The sequence below is a fragment of the Platalea leucorodia genome (genome assembly GCF_965183815.1).
Source record: "Platalea leucorodia genome assembly, chromosome: 5".
Classification (NCBI taxonomy): Eukaryota; Metazoa; Chordata; class Aves; order Pelecaniformes; family Threskiornithidae; genus Platalea; species Platalea leucorodia.
The window spans coordinates 51,702,415-51,717,496 of NC_138827.1; the positions used below are offsets into that span (position 1 = coordinate 51,702,415).

The following is a 15,082-nucleotide window of genomic DNA, read 5'->3' on the forward strand; positions in this document are numbered from 1 at the left end:
CACCCTCTCTAGTTATCTTAGATTTTGACATTTGCATGTCAGTGTATTACCTATTAAATTCCAAAACATGCCTCCTCATCTTATAAACCAGGGAACGGACACAAGGTTGCTGTGTATCTCTAGGAATTTCTGTAAGGAACCCAGTCTCTCTCCCAGGAAGCAGGCAAGAGAACTCATCCTGAAAACCAGGCAACTTCAAACAGAGTTCTCAAACAGCTCCCTCAGGAGAGAATAAAGTACCGAAGGCAAGTGGAATTTGGAGGAGGAATCTTCTGACATAGTTGTTTGACATGGAGCAAACCTTTTAACTGGGGGGAGTCTGGGACAGCCAGTTCTCATCAGGACAGGGATAAAAAAAACCTCTGCTTTGTCTCAGAAGTCCACACAACAATTCTGGAGAATGTAACCATGAGCTTAAGCCTAAGGCTTACTAAAATTTTTAAGCTTCTTATGCTGCTTGGGGTAAAAGCACTCGGATAACCATTTTGTCTAAGGCTTTTCCATATAATGTGTTCAACCTGAACTTGATTAATTCCATAAGGCACCAGGGAAAGAAAAGTAAGAAAACCTTTTGAATGTTGTAGGTTGCATCACAGAGCACATACAAGTTAGAGATTTTCTTTCTGACCCAATTTTCTTTCTATGCTCATGTGGAATGTTCTTATTGCTTACATAATGGAATCATAAGGGCATTTCCTCATGTATGCCATCATATTTATAGCGTGAAATATCAAAGAGTTCACCTTTGGCACAGAGAGATTTTCAAAGATTTCTTCCAAAAAGTAACACAGAACTTCAACTGCTTCAATGAATTAAAGCAGAATATAAGGTTTGTGGTAACAGTTCCCGACTATGGAAAGAAAGCTCTTTGACAAAAATTTTTGAAAAACATGTCTTCAAAGCACGGTGGAAAAAGTCATCCATGGCAACTCTGAAGCTGATGTATTACCTGAAATTGAGTTACAGAAGCAAACTACGCACTGTATTGTGCATCTTACTTGGATGTGGGAAGATGAAATTTCTACCTTTTACTATATTAAACTACAGCTGTTAGTCTTTTTCCACATTCTCAAATACAACATGGGAAAGGACTGAAGTGGTCAGTGTCACCTGAGCATTGGCAGGTATTGGATAAGGAGCAAAACGCTAATTCTGGACCACAAAATCAGACATTATCAAGGGTCATTTTTGTGTTTTCCCATGTAATACAAGGGCAAGTAACAATGAAGTGAAGAGCAGATGAGAGAGACAAAACAGGTGACAATGTCAATGACAAGAACAAAGGGACCAAGAATGGATTGCGTTATCTCAGGCAAAGTGAAAATGAAAAACAGATAGGTTGCATGAATAGCATACACAGGATATACAAATATATAAAACCAGAAAAATCATTTGGTGTTTAATGGTACTCTGGTTGAGCTATTTAGAAGAATGTGTGCAATGAGTAAGCACCCAATTAGACAAAAGCCCTATTAACCACTAGTGAGCAGAAGGTACTTCTCTGCTGCATTGACAGATCCAGTGAACTTACTAGAGTTTATTAATATTCTTACATACAGAAGATCTCTAGATCACTAAAATAAAGCATCATTTTCAGGACTGAGTGAGAGACTGTAAGTAGCAGTGTCTTAATAGAGAAATGCAGGTTTTGAGTGGCAGTTTTTCTTACCTTTCAAATGCTGGCCAGGAAGTTTCTTCACTGAGTTCAGAACCATCACTGCTACCTTGTAAAAGATAAGAATGAATGATACTTTATTTCGTCATCTACAATCCATCTATTTCAATTATGTCTGTTTCTCCTCAGAATATTTGAGATTAAATGTGTAAAAAATATTTCACTAAAATACTACAATGAAAATACTTTGTGATTTGCTTCAGGAATTTCATATAAACTGAGGCAGAGACTTGAAGGGACAGGGTCTAGGTGCACATTAAGAAGCTGAAGAAAAGGATAATAAATGGGAAAGGCATTTCCAAAAGTTAAAGAATACCCTAAATGCAGATTTGTCTGATTAACACAACAGGCATTTAAAAAGAAAGGTCACTTATTTTAAATAATTCCTTATGAAGTCATACATGGTCATGACGCAGAGGTGCAAACTCACAGTAGTGCAAACTCATTGCTGAATCTCCCATACATTAGAAGGCTTTGCTGATTTGAGAAGCTTTAAAGAACTTTTTAAAGCTATCTCCCACCTACTATATCAAATCACAACAGTATTTTTTCCTTCTGTACTTCACAAAGTAACCCAATGTTACTGTAAGTATTTTATTTTAAACACTGAAAGTAGAGGAAAAATAAAAAATCCAAATATCTGATGCACCCACTCATGGCAGGCCCATAACATACTAACTTTACAATTATAGTAAATCCCATCAGCCTGAAAATTAGTATTTAAATACAGAGACACTAGACACAAGCTAGTGTTACCTGTAATGTTGTTAAAAATCAGTAAATATATATCAGTATAGAAATACTGTTAGCAGAACTCAGTAACCTCAGTTTGTAACTGTACTATACACAATGTTCAAGCTGTTGTCTTCCTAGCTCTTCACCTTTCCCGACCAGACCAGCTTCCCATGCCAGATACCATCCCTGCCCTCCACTTCAAGCCAACGTGTGTTTTTGGCTCCAGACAATCCCAACTTCTCAGTTTCAGCCTAATTCAATGTCAGTCACTGCTAAAAGCCCACCTTTTGGCACACTAACTTGACAGCTTGTTTGCTCTGCCTCCTGAATACCCATATATAAAAGGAAGAATTGATTTACAATGACTTTCAGAAGGGAAAAAAAAAATCTGAATCAATGCACCTTACTTAAAGGTTCCCACAGAGAAACAAAGGCTGCAAATGGGAACACGTTCCCTGTACTTTTACACAGAAAATCAGCAGGGAACAGTGGTGCCCCGAAGAATAAAGCTAATCTGCACAAAGGTAAGTCTGGCTATCCACTGAGTAAACACAGAGTAAAGATGGAGGCAATAAAAACTCACACACAGCAGGGGTAATTCCAGCCAAGAGCCATGAAAATCTCAGCATGGACTGAAGTTCTCTCTGTGCAAAATCCAAGAGAAAATACATGCCTTTACCTGCCAGCCAATTCAACTTAGATGCTTCTTTTCCAAACGTTAGCTCAACATCCTCATATTAACATGATCTCTAAGGGATACTGGATAATTTGGTCTCAGCTTATCCTGAACTTTTCCTACAGGAAGGTCCTAACCTGGTTCACACTAACATTACAGTAAAAGGGACTTGTATAGTGGAAGAAGCCAAGAGACATAAAAAAGCGATGGTCTGGTGGAGCTACTGGCTCCTAAGCTAGGCATAAAGGCCTGCAAGAAGGGGAATACAATACTCAACAGGTGACTAATTATTCTAGAAGTGTCTTTAAGATTTTAGTACTTACATTCTCAGATCACTAATCCTTAATCAGCAGGTAGCTTGTCCATAAAAGAAAAGTACAGTTACTTATACTTCTGTGACTTATACTCTGTAGCTGCTAGGACAATGGATCAAACAGCCACAGTTACTGCAGTTGAGTAAGTGCTCTTACTTCAAGTGACTGTCTGCACAAATTTAATCTATCAGCAAACAGTCATTCTGGTGCCACAGGCAGGTGAGTAAAAAGTGGCTATAAAAATAATCAGAAGTTCTGTTCAGCACAGTTTACATCTGACCCGCACCATGGAGAAGTAAGAGAATGTGCGGACTGAACTCCACATTGCACTACACACTTCTACATAGGAATACCACCAGACATATCATGAAGTATCCCAGGAAAAACTGGAGTAACCTATCCAGATGGAGCCTGCTGTTATGGTAGAAGTCTTTGCAAAATCCCAAAACAAAGCTTATAGTTTTCCTGGAAGAAACAACTGCCACTTAATATTTTCAATAAATTCTATGTCCACATCACAGTGAAAAGCTCCGTGATTTATTTCACCTAAACAAAACCTCAGCTGCACTCTCTGTAAGGCAATATACAAAGTCTCTTCAAATAAACAAGTAACATGGTTTGGGGATGAAGAGACAGAATCAGATGTAGCAGAATTCGGAGACAACTTCAAGCAGGTATTTTGGGTAAGACCTCCCAGGTGACTGTCTTTGAGAAAGACTGTTTATAGTAGAATATCTTATAGTAAGATGTTAAAGCATTGTAATCGTTTTAGCAGGTGGAATGACAATTAGGACGGTAGGTTTCAAGTATGATGATTTCTCAAGAAAGGGAATCCAGCATCCTGGACTGTTGTGACAACACGAGTGAGTTTCCTGAGCCATCTAAACACCAAGGAGCACAAATGATAGAACGGCACAAATAGGAAGTGAATAACTGAAGCTACTATCAGGTGCACTTGCATCAAACTAAGGCACAGACTGCATTGTTCTAAGCAAACCTAATAGTCCAGTATGGCAGGTCCTGGACTGTTTCTAAGAAGGCCTGATCCAGACCTGTCCAAACAGAGAGTCTCTCCTATTTGTTTCTGTAGATTAGCCTACCTACAAATTTTGTAATAATTCTGGCTTGAAGGGACCTTGGGAGGTCACCTGGTCCAACATTCTAGTCAAAACAAACCTAACTTGGTGATCAGATTGCTGAGGGCCTCATCTAGTCATGTTCTTCAAGGAGGCAGAGTCTACAGCCTCTCTGAGCAACCTGTTACTGAGTTTCACAATCTACACGTGAAAGAAGTTTTCCTTGCAGGTAATTACAGTTTTCCTTGTTGCTACTTGGAGCAGTCCGTCCTGCAAAATGGTGCAGTAATTCCTGTTTACTCTAGTCATCCAGCCAACACTAAAGTTATGAGGGACACTTAGAATCTTATTTATTTCCTTATTACTGCATAGATTTAGCTTGATATTAACAAGAAGTGCAACTTTAATATGACTAGAGCTCTAGATTGAGGCCCACGTGATAGTGTTCTAATTATGTGGGTTTCTAACAATACTACATCATGAAGTCATTTTTTTTATATTTAAAGTAGGCTGATACATTAAAATTTTATCTGAAATAACATTTTGATGGCAACTATATTAGCTTTGCTAAGAAAGTTATATTTCAAACACTGTACTAAGTACTCTACAGAAAGATTTAAAAGCTAGTGTTGCTTTTTAAAAATGCAAAACAATCTAGAGCAAAAGAGCTGAAATGTCTTTCCGAAAGTGATAATCCTTGTTACAGCATCAGTACAGTTACAGATGTTAAACCAATTTGGGGGATTCATAAACAAGAAGTTCCATTTAAAAAGTTTAATCTATACAGAAATTGCCATTTACACTTTTAAATGCAATGTTAATTTGAAAAAAAGTGGGCCAAACATCACAGCTATTGATTTAACATTTATGTCGATGCCTATACAGGTTTTAAAAAAATGTAACAAAAACCTGGATAAGGTTGAATTTTAGCATTTGACTAGCCGTCTAACATCTATATAGAACATCTCGAACAGGATTTTTTAGATTCTAAAAAACTCTAGGAGATTTTTTGCACAACAAAAGTTCTGATACTAAAAAAAAAAACAACCCACCCTTTTCTGAAAAGCAAAATAATATACATTACATCCCTCTCTCCAAAACAAAACAGGTGAAAGGAACCGTTTTTAACTTAAAAGAAGTTAGATGTCTAGCCAAATTCTGTTTAAACATTAAGTGCACTATTTGACTATCACCTCAACTGGAAATATTTCATTCATTCAGTACTTCAAAAATATATCACCTTCTTAAATTCTTCTCAAGTGTGTACTCAATATTTGAGTTTTTCCAACAACCTCAAGCAGGTCTTCAGGTTAAACTTAATAACAAATCCTAGGCAGTATAAGTCCTTTCTATTAAGTAGTGTTCTACACAAGTTTTGGCTTTATGTAAGAAGCCACTTGACACAAACCTTTCTAGTTTTCTTTATTGCTAATAAAATTAAAAATTTCTTCTACAGGATTAAAAAAAAAATCAGAGTTGTGTTTATCTTTATTACATAACGTGAAGGCTTTTTCCTATCTTAGGAATAAGAGCAATTGGCAAAATGTTTTTTTCACTAACTGTGCTGATGATTATCTGAATAGTTTCAGGATTGTTTACACAGACCTCTAGTACTGCAGCTGAATACAGATGTGAATTTTCTGTTTGCATTTGTAGACGGGCATATACATATCTCCATGCTACAGCCACACAAACAGCGTGAGGCTAGGTTCCTAGTTACGTGATAAGGAATGCCTATACCATTGCATACCCATTCCCCCCTGGTCACGGCATCCACTCATTGCTGAAAGTCTGAGGATATTGAACATTTAACACAGGCTTCCTTTATCCAGCAGTTAGTCCCCAAAGTTAAACAGGTGTTAATATAAACAAACCAACCCCAAAGAGTTTAAAAAGTATTCAGACTAAAAATTCTTTCCCCTTCTCAAATCTGCAACTGACACTCTCTTGGCTCCAGTTACACAGTGTTTCCAGAGCTCTAGTCACTATAGCTGGTGACTGACCTGATAGAGCTTGAAATTCTAACGTGAAAAAAACAAAAAAAACGGTCAAGAGGCCTGAACATCAGTTGCTGTAGCACAATACAGCCCGGCTAACATTGTGGAGATGGACTCCATGCCCTAAAAGTTATGTTCTGCCTTGTTGAGTTCATGACCATACTGAAAATCCTCATCTATATTTAACTAGTTCATTACCATTTAACTATTGTACAGTAAAGTTTAAATAGCTCAACTTTGGCTTGCTAGTTAACCAAATAAGAACAGTGTGAAGGCTAGCAAATGACTCAAGCAATACAATGCCAGGGAATCTACACAAACTTTTAATACCATCATTGATAATGAGTTTCATCGTGAAAAACTAACAAAAGCAAATAACCAAATGGATAAAGATGGGGCAGAAACAGGAGGTTTGTACAACTGCATTAATGGCAAAACACCCAGAGCACATGCCTTGGCCCAAAAAAATACTAAGAAGGATTGGGGAAGAAATGGGGTGCTGGAATTCCTGTATATCCCTCTCCTCCTCTCAAATCCAGACACCTACATGTGCATTTTTAACCTAAAGTATTACACAGCTTTTATATTTACCCTATCACTAATAAAGTAGTAGTTCACAATAGCAAAACAGGGTATCCACATTTAGGGCAAGAGACAGGCACCTATATACTCATTTAAATGGAATATTAAAAAAAACAAACAAAAAAAAAACCAACCAACAAACAAACCCAAACATATTTCTTCTGCCTGAAACCCTACCCAAACTTTGATCTTCTGACACAGACTGCTGATGACTCGGAGTCCCAAACACCTGAACAGTATACTGCAGGGTAAGGAATCAAACAAACACTGGCTGTGTAGAGTTCTTCCCTACTGTATAGGCTGCCAAAAACCTGAAAGTAAATGCATACACTGTATACCTACACCTATACTTCATTTATTTAAAGAGAAATATAATCCCTTGTAGAATTCAAGTACTTCAAGATGGTGACTTAATAGAGGAATTCATTAAAACGCTGATATTCTTGTATGCATTTTTATGCCAGTTTAGGTTTGAAAACGTACTGTTCTTACGATGCACTTTCTTACATTAATTCACACTGATTTAAAATACCTTCATTTGACTCTGCAGCATTAATTTCTCTGATTGCATTAGAATAAAGGCTCAAGTTATTCTTAAGTGATTGGAACACACAAATGAAGGCAAATGTTCAAGAGCCTTAGTTTTTCCAGAGCTTTCATCCGTATCATTGTAGATTAGGAAAAATAAGTGGGGAAAAAAGAAATAGTTTGAGAAAGAAAACACTCCAAAGTTAGAACAGAATTTGCATCCAACACTGCTACAAACACAATCCATAAATGTGTTCTCTTTGAATTTTTGAACACCTAAAATTAGATTCTCAATTTCAGCTGAGTATTTCTGTGCTCATACCTTGACATCTATTCTTAAGTGGTATACATGTGAGACCGCACCCTTAAAAAAATAAAATCACCTTCTAAGCAAAATTACTTTGCATCCTGTACATTAGGTGCTGTAAGAGGAGAAAAGCCACACAAAAGCAATATATGAAAGGAGGTGTCTATTTTACACTGTCCCTTCACCTCTACAGAATTATTTGGACAATTAGCCATTGTAAACACATTCAGCTCCAGAAAAGAAATTCAGTAATGCAGCTGAGCCAAATCATAAGAAATGGTAGAAATCCAAAACTTCTGAGAACATTAATGAAGAAAGCTGAACGTTGCTGCAAAAATACTTAAGAGTACACACTTAAGGAAGAAAAGAATACTTTAAAAGTATAAGAAAATCAGGGATTATTAGAAAACCATGTATTCTTAAAAAAAAAATCTTATTAATAAAAGGAAGTTTCGTGCTATTTCTGAGTGGAACCACGATCTAGTAAAAGCGTCTTAATCTATCCTACTTTTAGGTGACGAGATGGCAGCAGGCAAATAGATGCAGCAGAACAGCTGGGAAGAGTGTGGAACTGGTTCCTTCAACCCAGCCAAGAATAATGCTTAGATTTCAGAAGGGCAAGCTCACTCTTTTGAATGAGCGTATACAGTGACCTCATCAAAACGGAGGGATCACAAAACAAAACTATCTTGTAGCTTTAAGACTTACTCATAGCAAGTACTGGGGGTTCTCAATAAACTTTCACTGCAAAGTAAAAGCATCTGTCCCAATTTACTAACAGACATTTTCAGCAGTATTCACGTGTCCGTATTTTCATGTGTTATCTGTCAAAAGTCTCTTTGCAGTCAACAGAAATACAGTGGGATTTTAAGGACAAGTCATATCATCTCTTTTTAGCCACCCACCTAAGAATGAGATGAATAATAGCCTCAAAGATCTTAATTCGCTATGTGATTATAAAGAGCTCCAAATGACTAGCTCAAATGCAGCTGTCTAAATTATGAACGTCTAAAACTTAGAAGACACAATTTCCTCTTGTTACATTCCTGAATTCAAGAGAACATTTCCCATCTAACATTGTATATATGACTGGCCCAGTGTTTCTTCCTTCTAATTAGGATAGCCTTGGCAGCACTAGAAGATTTCTCACTTTTGTTCAGATAACAAGCACCTGTCTTATAAAGTAAAGTGGCAACAGAAACAGATGTACATCTCCCTTACTCTAGCATAATATATGACCATCTGCTGCACACTATCTCATAGTTGTAGGAACAAGAACTGTTTTGACCCAAGCACAAGAAATGAATATAATGGGGGCTATATCTTTAATTTTTCTTGAGTTTTAGGTTTTGGCAGGTAGAGTTGAATGTACACAATCAGCCTTCAGACTCTGAAATTAAGAAAAGAATCTGATAAAGATCTCTGACCATGGCTGTTATGTTACAGATAGGCCTGTTTTCAGGAAATCCCATACCTGCATCACTTTCTGCATTCCTGCTACTTTAGGAATCAATCAATGCAAAGAAAAATATCCATTTAGTGTATCCTTTATATCTGAAAGATTAATTACATCAGTCTTTCCCTGCATAACATTGTCAAAATTGTCCATCATCACTTGAATGTGTGTTTTTAGTTTAGAGACACATGCACTGCTGGATTAACTGCTGTTTTAGTACGCTTATATGCAGAACAGAATTTCATCCAGCCATGAATCTCAAACCTGGTGATGCTCTAGCTGATCTCTATCACAGATTGAAAGCTGCTATCACAGGGATAGCTGAAGAAATCCAAGCGGAAGAGTCCTGATGTATCTGAAGAAGTTGGTGTGTTCACCAGTGGAAAAAGAAACAGTACTTTGATCAATCTTCATAACATGCCTATAAATTGCTTTACTGAATTGTAAATGGACTACAGTAATCCGTTTACAGCAAAGGCAACTCAGACACGAGGCCTGATAAAAAAAATGCATGAACTCAAACGCTCTAACGATTTAGATAAAGCATCATAACAGTACAGTGCTGCATACAAACATCCTATAGACACTGTTGTTACGTTGCTGCTCTTTTAATATTTAATGTAGAGGCAGATTATATCAGATCCTCCAATATGAAAGGACTGGAAAGGTCTGAACACCTCTGAGCCCTCAAAACACAAGAGTGATTTAAAGTAGTATTACAGTCATCTTTAAGGTCACATTCAAGGTGCTGGCATACGAGAAACTGTACATGTTTTGAAGAGGGATCATTTATCCAAAAAATTAAGTCCTATATAGGCTTATATAGAAGAAAAGGTAGTCGTGTTTCTAGAGCAACAGGTTTAAATCCACGTTTATGGGCAAGGTGAGGAATAACACTCTCTTCAGTACACACATTCAGAAGAAGTTTTCTTGACTGTCTTTTGAAGTTGTGTTGTAGAATACTGTAAACCTTCTCTCTGCTGCAGTGACCGTACTACTTCCAAGTACTGAGTAAACAGACTACTTCAAACATGATGGAGGAACTTAGCAGCTTCAATCAACCTCCTTAAATCCTGCTGAAGCAGCAGTACAGAATGCCAGACAACTTACATTTCCAAGAATTCTTTGGTAATAGATACTGCAGGCCTCCAGAACTTACTCTCTTCCTCCTTATCTATTTCTAGCACCTCTACTAATCTTTTGTGTCATTGAAATTTTCATAATCAAGCAGCAGCAAAAATAACAATGATGCTAGACTGTCAAAACAATGATAAAATTCAAGTATCTGAGTATGGGGAGGCTGGAAGTGGAAACGAATGGGAGAGGGGAAGTTCTAAGCACAAATGCTGGTCTTACACAAAATGCATACGCTTGCCGTTTTACAAGTGATTTATAGAAGTCTTCTAAAGTGGCAATTTTGTTCCAACTTGCAAGGGTGACTGCATCAAGTCGATAAGGTCATGCCTGAGCTAAGTGAGAGAACAGAATTGAAAAATTCAGAGATGAGACAAAGTAGGAAAACCTTGTATTCTCCAAAATATCTAGATGGTGACTGGTTCTTAATTGTACCTCATGAAAAACTGCTTGTCAGGCCTGGCAAACCTTCCCTGCTAGGCTCCAATGGAGGTAAATAAAAAATTTACCCTGGAAAAAAGGATCAAGTGCAGAGAACTTTCTTGGATATTTAGACAGAAAACATCAGTAAAAAACTGCACTGGGAAAAGGGCAATGCTACATCTCAACAAAGGTGACAAAAGTTTGTTTCTCCTGTACTGTGCAATCCCTGAGAATGCAAGCTGTCTGTATGCTGATGAGAAGTACCATTCCTGGTGGATGATTTTGAAATGGCAAGCTTTGCCACAGCAGAGAATCTGTAGGAAACAGACAGGCAATGCACATTTAATAGTGGAAGCTGTCTGATGTGACCAGGTTCAAACTATTTTGGTCTAAGCTAGTTCCACAGATTTACTTATTAATGTAATTTTTTTCATCTATTGCCTCTAAATATTTGACTTTTTCCACATAAAAAATATATTTAATGTTTGCTCAGAATATGGCCTTCTTCTCAAGAAAATACATGAACAGCTCCTGAAAGAAGCATAATTTGAAACTATGTGATCTTGTTTCTCTCCATGAAGGCTACAAAGCAAAACTGTTTTTATTTTAAGTTATCCAAAGAACTGCGCAACACTACAAAAATCTTGTATTACCATAAAAGCATAAAAACTGAACACCGCTGAATTCTATCAAGCTAATTAATTTTGAGAAAAAGGACTGTGATAGAGGTTCCATTTCTCAACCCTGGCTGCAGTTAGATGGATCTGGGAGGCACTTGCCCTGCCCCCCCTCCACTTTAAGGCTATGTGTGTAACAGGAAAAAAGAGCAACTACCGTCACATCAGGAACTCAGGAAGCAGAAGTTCTGAAAAGAAGAATACCCTAAATATTGGAAGATAAATAACTTACCGAAATGGAGTAGATTCTGACATTTTGAAGTATCTGAACGTTAAATTGCTATCTACTCCTGACAAAATTCAGGAGTATTTAGAAATTATGCTCTTAAAGACTGTCAGCAATTTACAGTTCTCATTACCAATTCGATATGGCATTTTAAATAGAAATCCTACCACAAGACATTTTTAGTTTGGATTTATTTAGGGGGAAAAAAAAAAGAATAGGAAATGGTACCCTGCACTTCCCTCCACCTCCATCAAGGAAGACGAGTATCATCAGAGGTCGTATTGTTAAAGAGGATTAAAAAAAAAAAAGCTGCTTTTTTATAATTTGCCAGTTCACGCTGTATAAATTATGCTTCCCTTCACCTACATTTCTCAAATTTATTCTAAAATAGAATTGTAATTTTAGAATAGTACCGCTGCTAGTACAATCGCCAACTAATCATGCTAAAATCTTTATTAAAAGACCAGGTACTGCACAGCTATGTTTACAGTTCCTACCTATTGAAATTCCACTAGAAAGGGTGGAGCTTTCTGCCTGCCCTCGGGATGGGACGTGAGGCTCCATGACACTGTCATCCAGTAGGTGCCTTGGTCCTGCGTTGGGGAATGTTGCGCTTTTAAATTCAGCCGTATTCATTTTGTGTATGAAACTAGAAATGAATGAGAATAAAATTGTTACAACATTATATTTCATAGATTTCAAAAGTTGTTGCTTTAACATCCTGAAGGATTGCATGCAGTGTGTTCCTAACACCAAACTGAACCATGGCTCAAGTCATAAGCAATGGTGCACAACCTATATTATCTATAGGAATTGCTAGTCTTAAGACTGTACAGCACTCCTGGAGCAAAGAGAAAGTCTTTAAAAATTACTTTCAATATCCTAAGGTATTTTTGTCTTACGATAACACTTACATAATTGAACTTTAGAATTGCATTCTATCTCATTAAAGGTAAACTTACACAATATAAGCTAAGAGATGAATTACTGAATAGTTACAATCTTGCATTTTGGAAAGATGACAAGGGAATTGATAATATAATGATCATTATATTAATTAGAAGTACACCTATATAGAAAAAACCTGAAGCCATTACTATACAAACTTATTTGAAAGTCTACAAAGGAGGTCTCACTATAAAAATACCAATAAAGCAATTATTTCAGTTTGAATTTGAAAGAATTACACTGGCATTGAGTTGCTGTAAGTGATAGTTTTGTCATTCAGAAAAAGCCCATTTTGCCTAACTCATTGGCTATTCTTATCATCATAACAGCTTCCAGTGTTCCTATTTCGACTAATTCTCTTTGGGTGGGATACTACCATTATAGTTCTGAGCTTGCTCTCTTCCCACAAATTAGTCTCTAAGTATCGTGTACAAATTATGCTACTTTTTAAAAGCAAAGGTTTTGTATTGAAAGATGATACGTTGCAAAGCTTAGGATTTTCGGGTTAAATAAAATGCTGACTTGTATCCCAAACTGTGACATTTCCTATGTCCATGCGGTATCAGGTTCCTAGGCGAAGGGGGTGTTGGTGGGAGCAAGGCTCCTTCAGCTGCAACATTTTTCCGTCCGCTTTGTGGAGACGCTCCAACTTCAGAGCCTGGGAACAAAAAAAGACATTACTCCCGAGTGGCTTTAGAATTACTGCCAGGGTTACTTCTCAGAAAATTGTGGAAGAGTTGCACAAAACTTCCTGAACTCGATTTGTAAGAGATAGCCTGTAATAAAACTCATTGATATATTGACAATTAAAACCCCTGTACTTTATGGTTTTTTGCACAGGATTAAAAATAAACACACTTATTTCAAACAGACCATCTAGTTACGAGTATTTTGTAAGTCCTAAAGGTTGTTGCATTAGCTACATTGGCATTAAACAGATCGCACTGATTCTACATTTTAAAACTCCTGCCTTCAACCACTTTTGGCATTGATGAAAAATAATGTACATTTTTGGAAGCATATTATACCATGAAAAGTTTAGATGAAGGCCCTTCTGTCTAGACACAACAAAGAATGAATATTTAATAACTCTTCACCCCAAATGACACTAACAAGTTAGTGCCACAATACATACAAGAACCTAAAAAACTGACTCAATTCCTTGAAAGAATTTCTTTACAGATCACCTTTAGACTTTTTATTACAAATATACAGTGTTTATACTTCACACTTCTTTATTAGCCTCAGGCAAATATTTTCCACCTTTGCAACTCAAAAATAATGCACTTGACAACCTGAAGCCTTCTCACATTTATTAAGCATTTACCTACTAAATCTTCTCTGGAAGCAGCAGAGTGGGGGGTGCTGGTCCCTGGTTCTATCTTTAATGAAAGCCTGCATTAAAGAAGCATTAGAAATTACTTTATTAGGAAATAGAAGCATATAAAATTAAGTATTTGAAAATTTTTTTTAAAATTTACAATTGAAAGCTGCTTATTTCTATAATTGCAAGAAACACTATAAAGTTAATACAAACCATGCATAGTTACCTTTAGCATACACTATTTCCAAACATTCTTTTTTTTTATTTTTTGGGGTGGAAAAAACCCTACTACCGCAACAGGGCCCAGGATTCAAAAAAATGACATGCTAAGGCATAATGTAGTAAACGAGTCTATTGCTTTGGTTCCTATAGACCAGGACAGGTTTACAATACCAAGCTGAAGGAGGACCAGACTCAAGAGCAGAACAACACAGCCCTGCAACCTCAGGGAGCCTGACACAGATGGCACAGCCAGCCACAAGCAACCACACAGCCACCAGTTGCCATCTTCACCCTCTGTGAGCAAAAGCTGAACGTGAGCTGTTAACAAGGTGTGGCAAAGTCACAGGACAAAGGAGCAGGGGAAGAGGCCATTGCTCTGTGTTGGCACCACCCTCCAAGGAAAACATAGCCACAGATAAACCAGGACCTACACCGCCCTAGGACTGCTAGTAGATACATGAAACTCAGTGACAACACCACTACTCTAGCATAAAAACTGGGAGGAATAAAAAGTATGCAACTGCTCCCCTCACCTTGGCTGAACTATTTATACTACTACACTTCATATTTTAATAATTTCTGCCAAGTGCACTAGTGTACCAGGCCAAGCCTTTTGTCTTTACTGGTCTAAAAGCCAAAATCCTGCTTTTGCGTTTTTAAAAACACATTATGAATTTGCCTGCATCCATAATTAAAGCTTTTTCTATAACAAGCACTTTTTAATGCCATTTCCAATAGTACCACAAAGAGGGCAGACTCCAGGAGCAGAGAACTCCAGGAAG

At 37.2% G+C, this 15,082-nt stretch overlaps 1 protein-coding gene across 8 annotated transcripts in view; it reads right to left on the reverse strand.

Moving 5' to 3' along the window:
- RALGPS2 (Ral GEF with PH domain and SH3 binding motif 2) overlaps positions 1–15,082 on the reverse strand; it is a 133,246-nt gene that overhangs the window by 23,375 nt on the left and 94,789 nt on the right. For all 8 annotated transcript variants that reach the window (XM_082314100.1, XM_082314102.1, XM_082314099.1 and 5 more), the window contains 4 exons: positions 14,082–14,149; positions 13,277–13,412; positions 12,304–12,455; positions 1,670–1,724 (listed from right to left, as the gene is read on the reverse strand). In XM_082314100.1, coding sequence (XP_082170226.1) covers positions 1,670–1,724; positions 12,304–12,455; positions 13,277–13,412; positions 14,082–14,149 — 411 coding nt within the window. The remainder of the gene's footprint in view (positions 1–1,669; positions 1,725–12,303; positions 12,456–13,276; positions 13,413–14,081; positions 14,150–15,082) is intronic.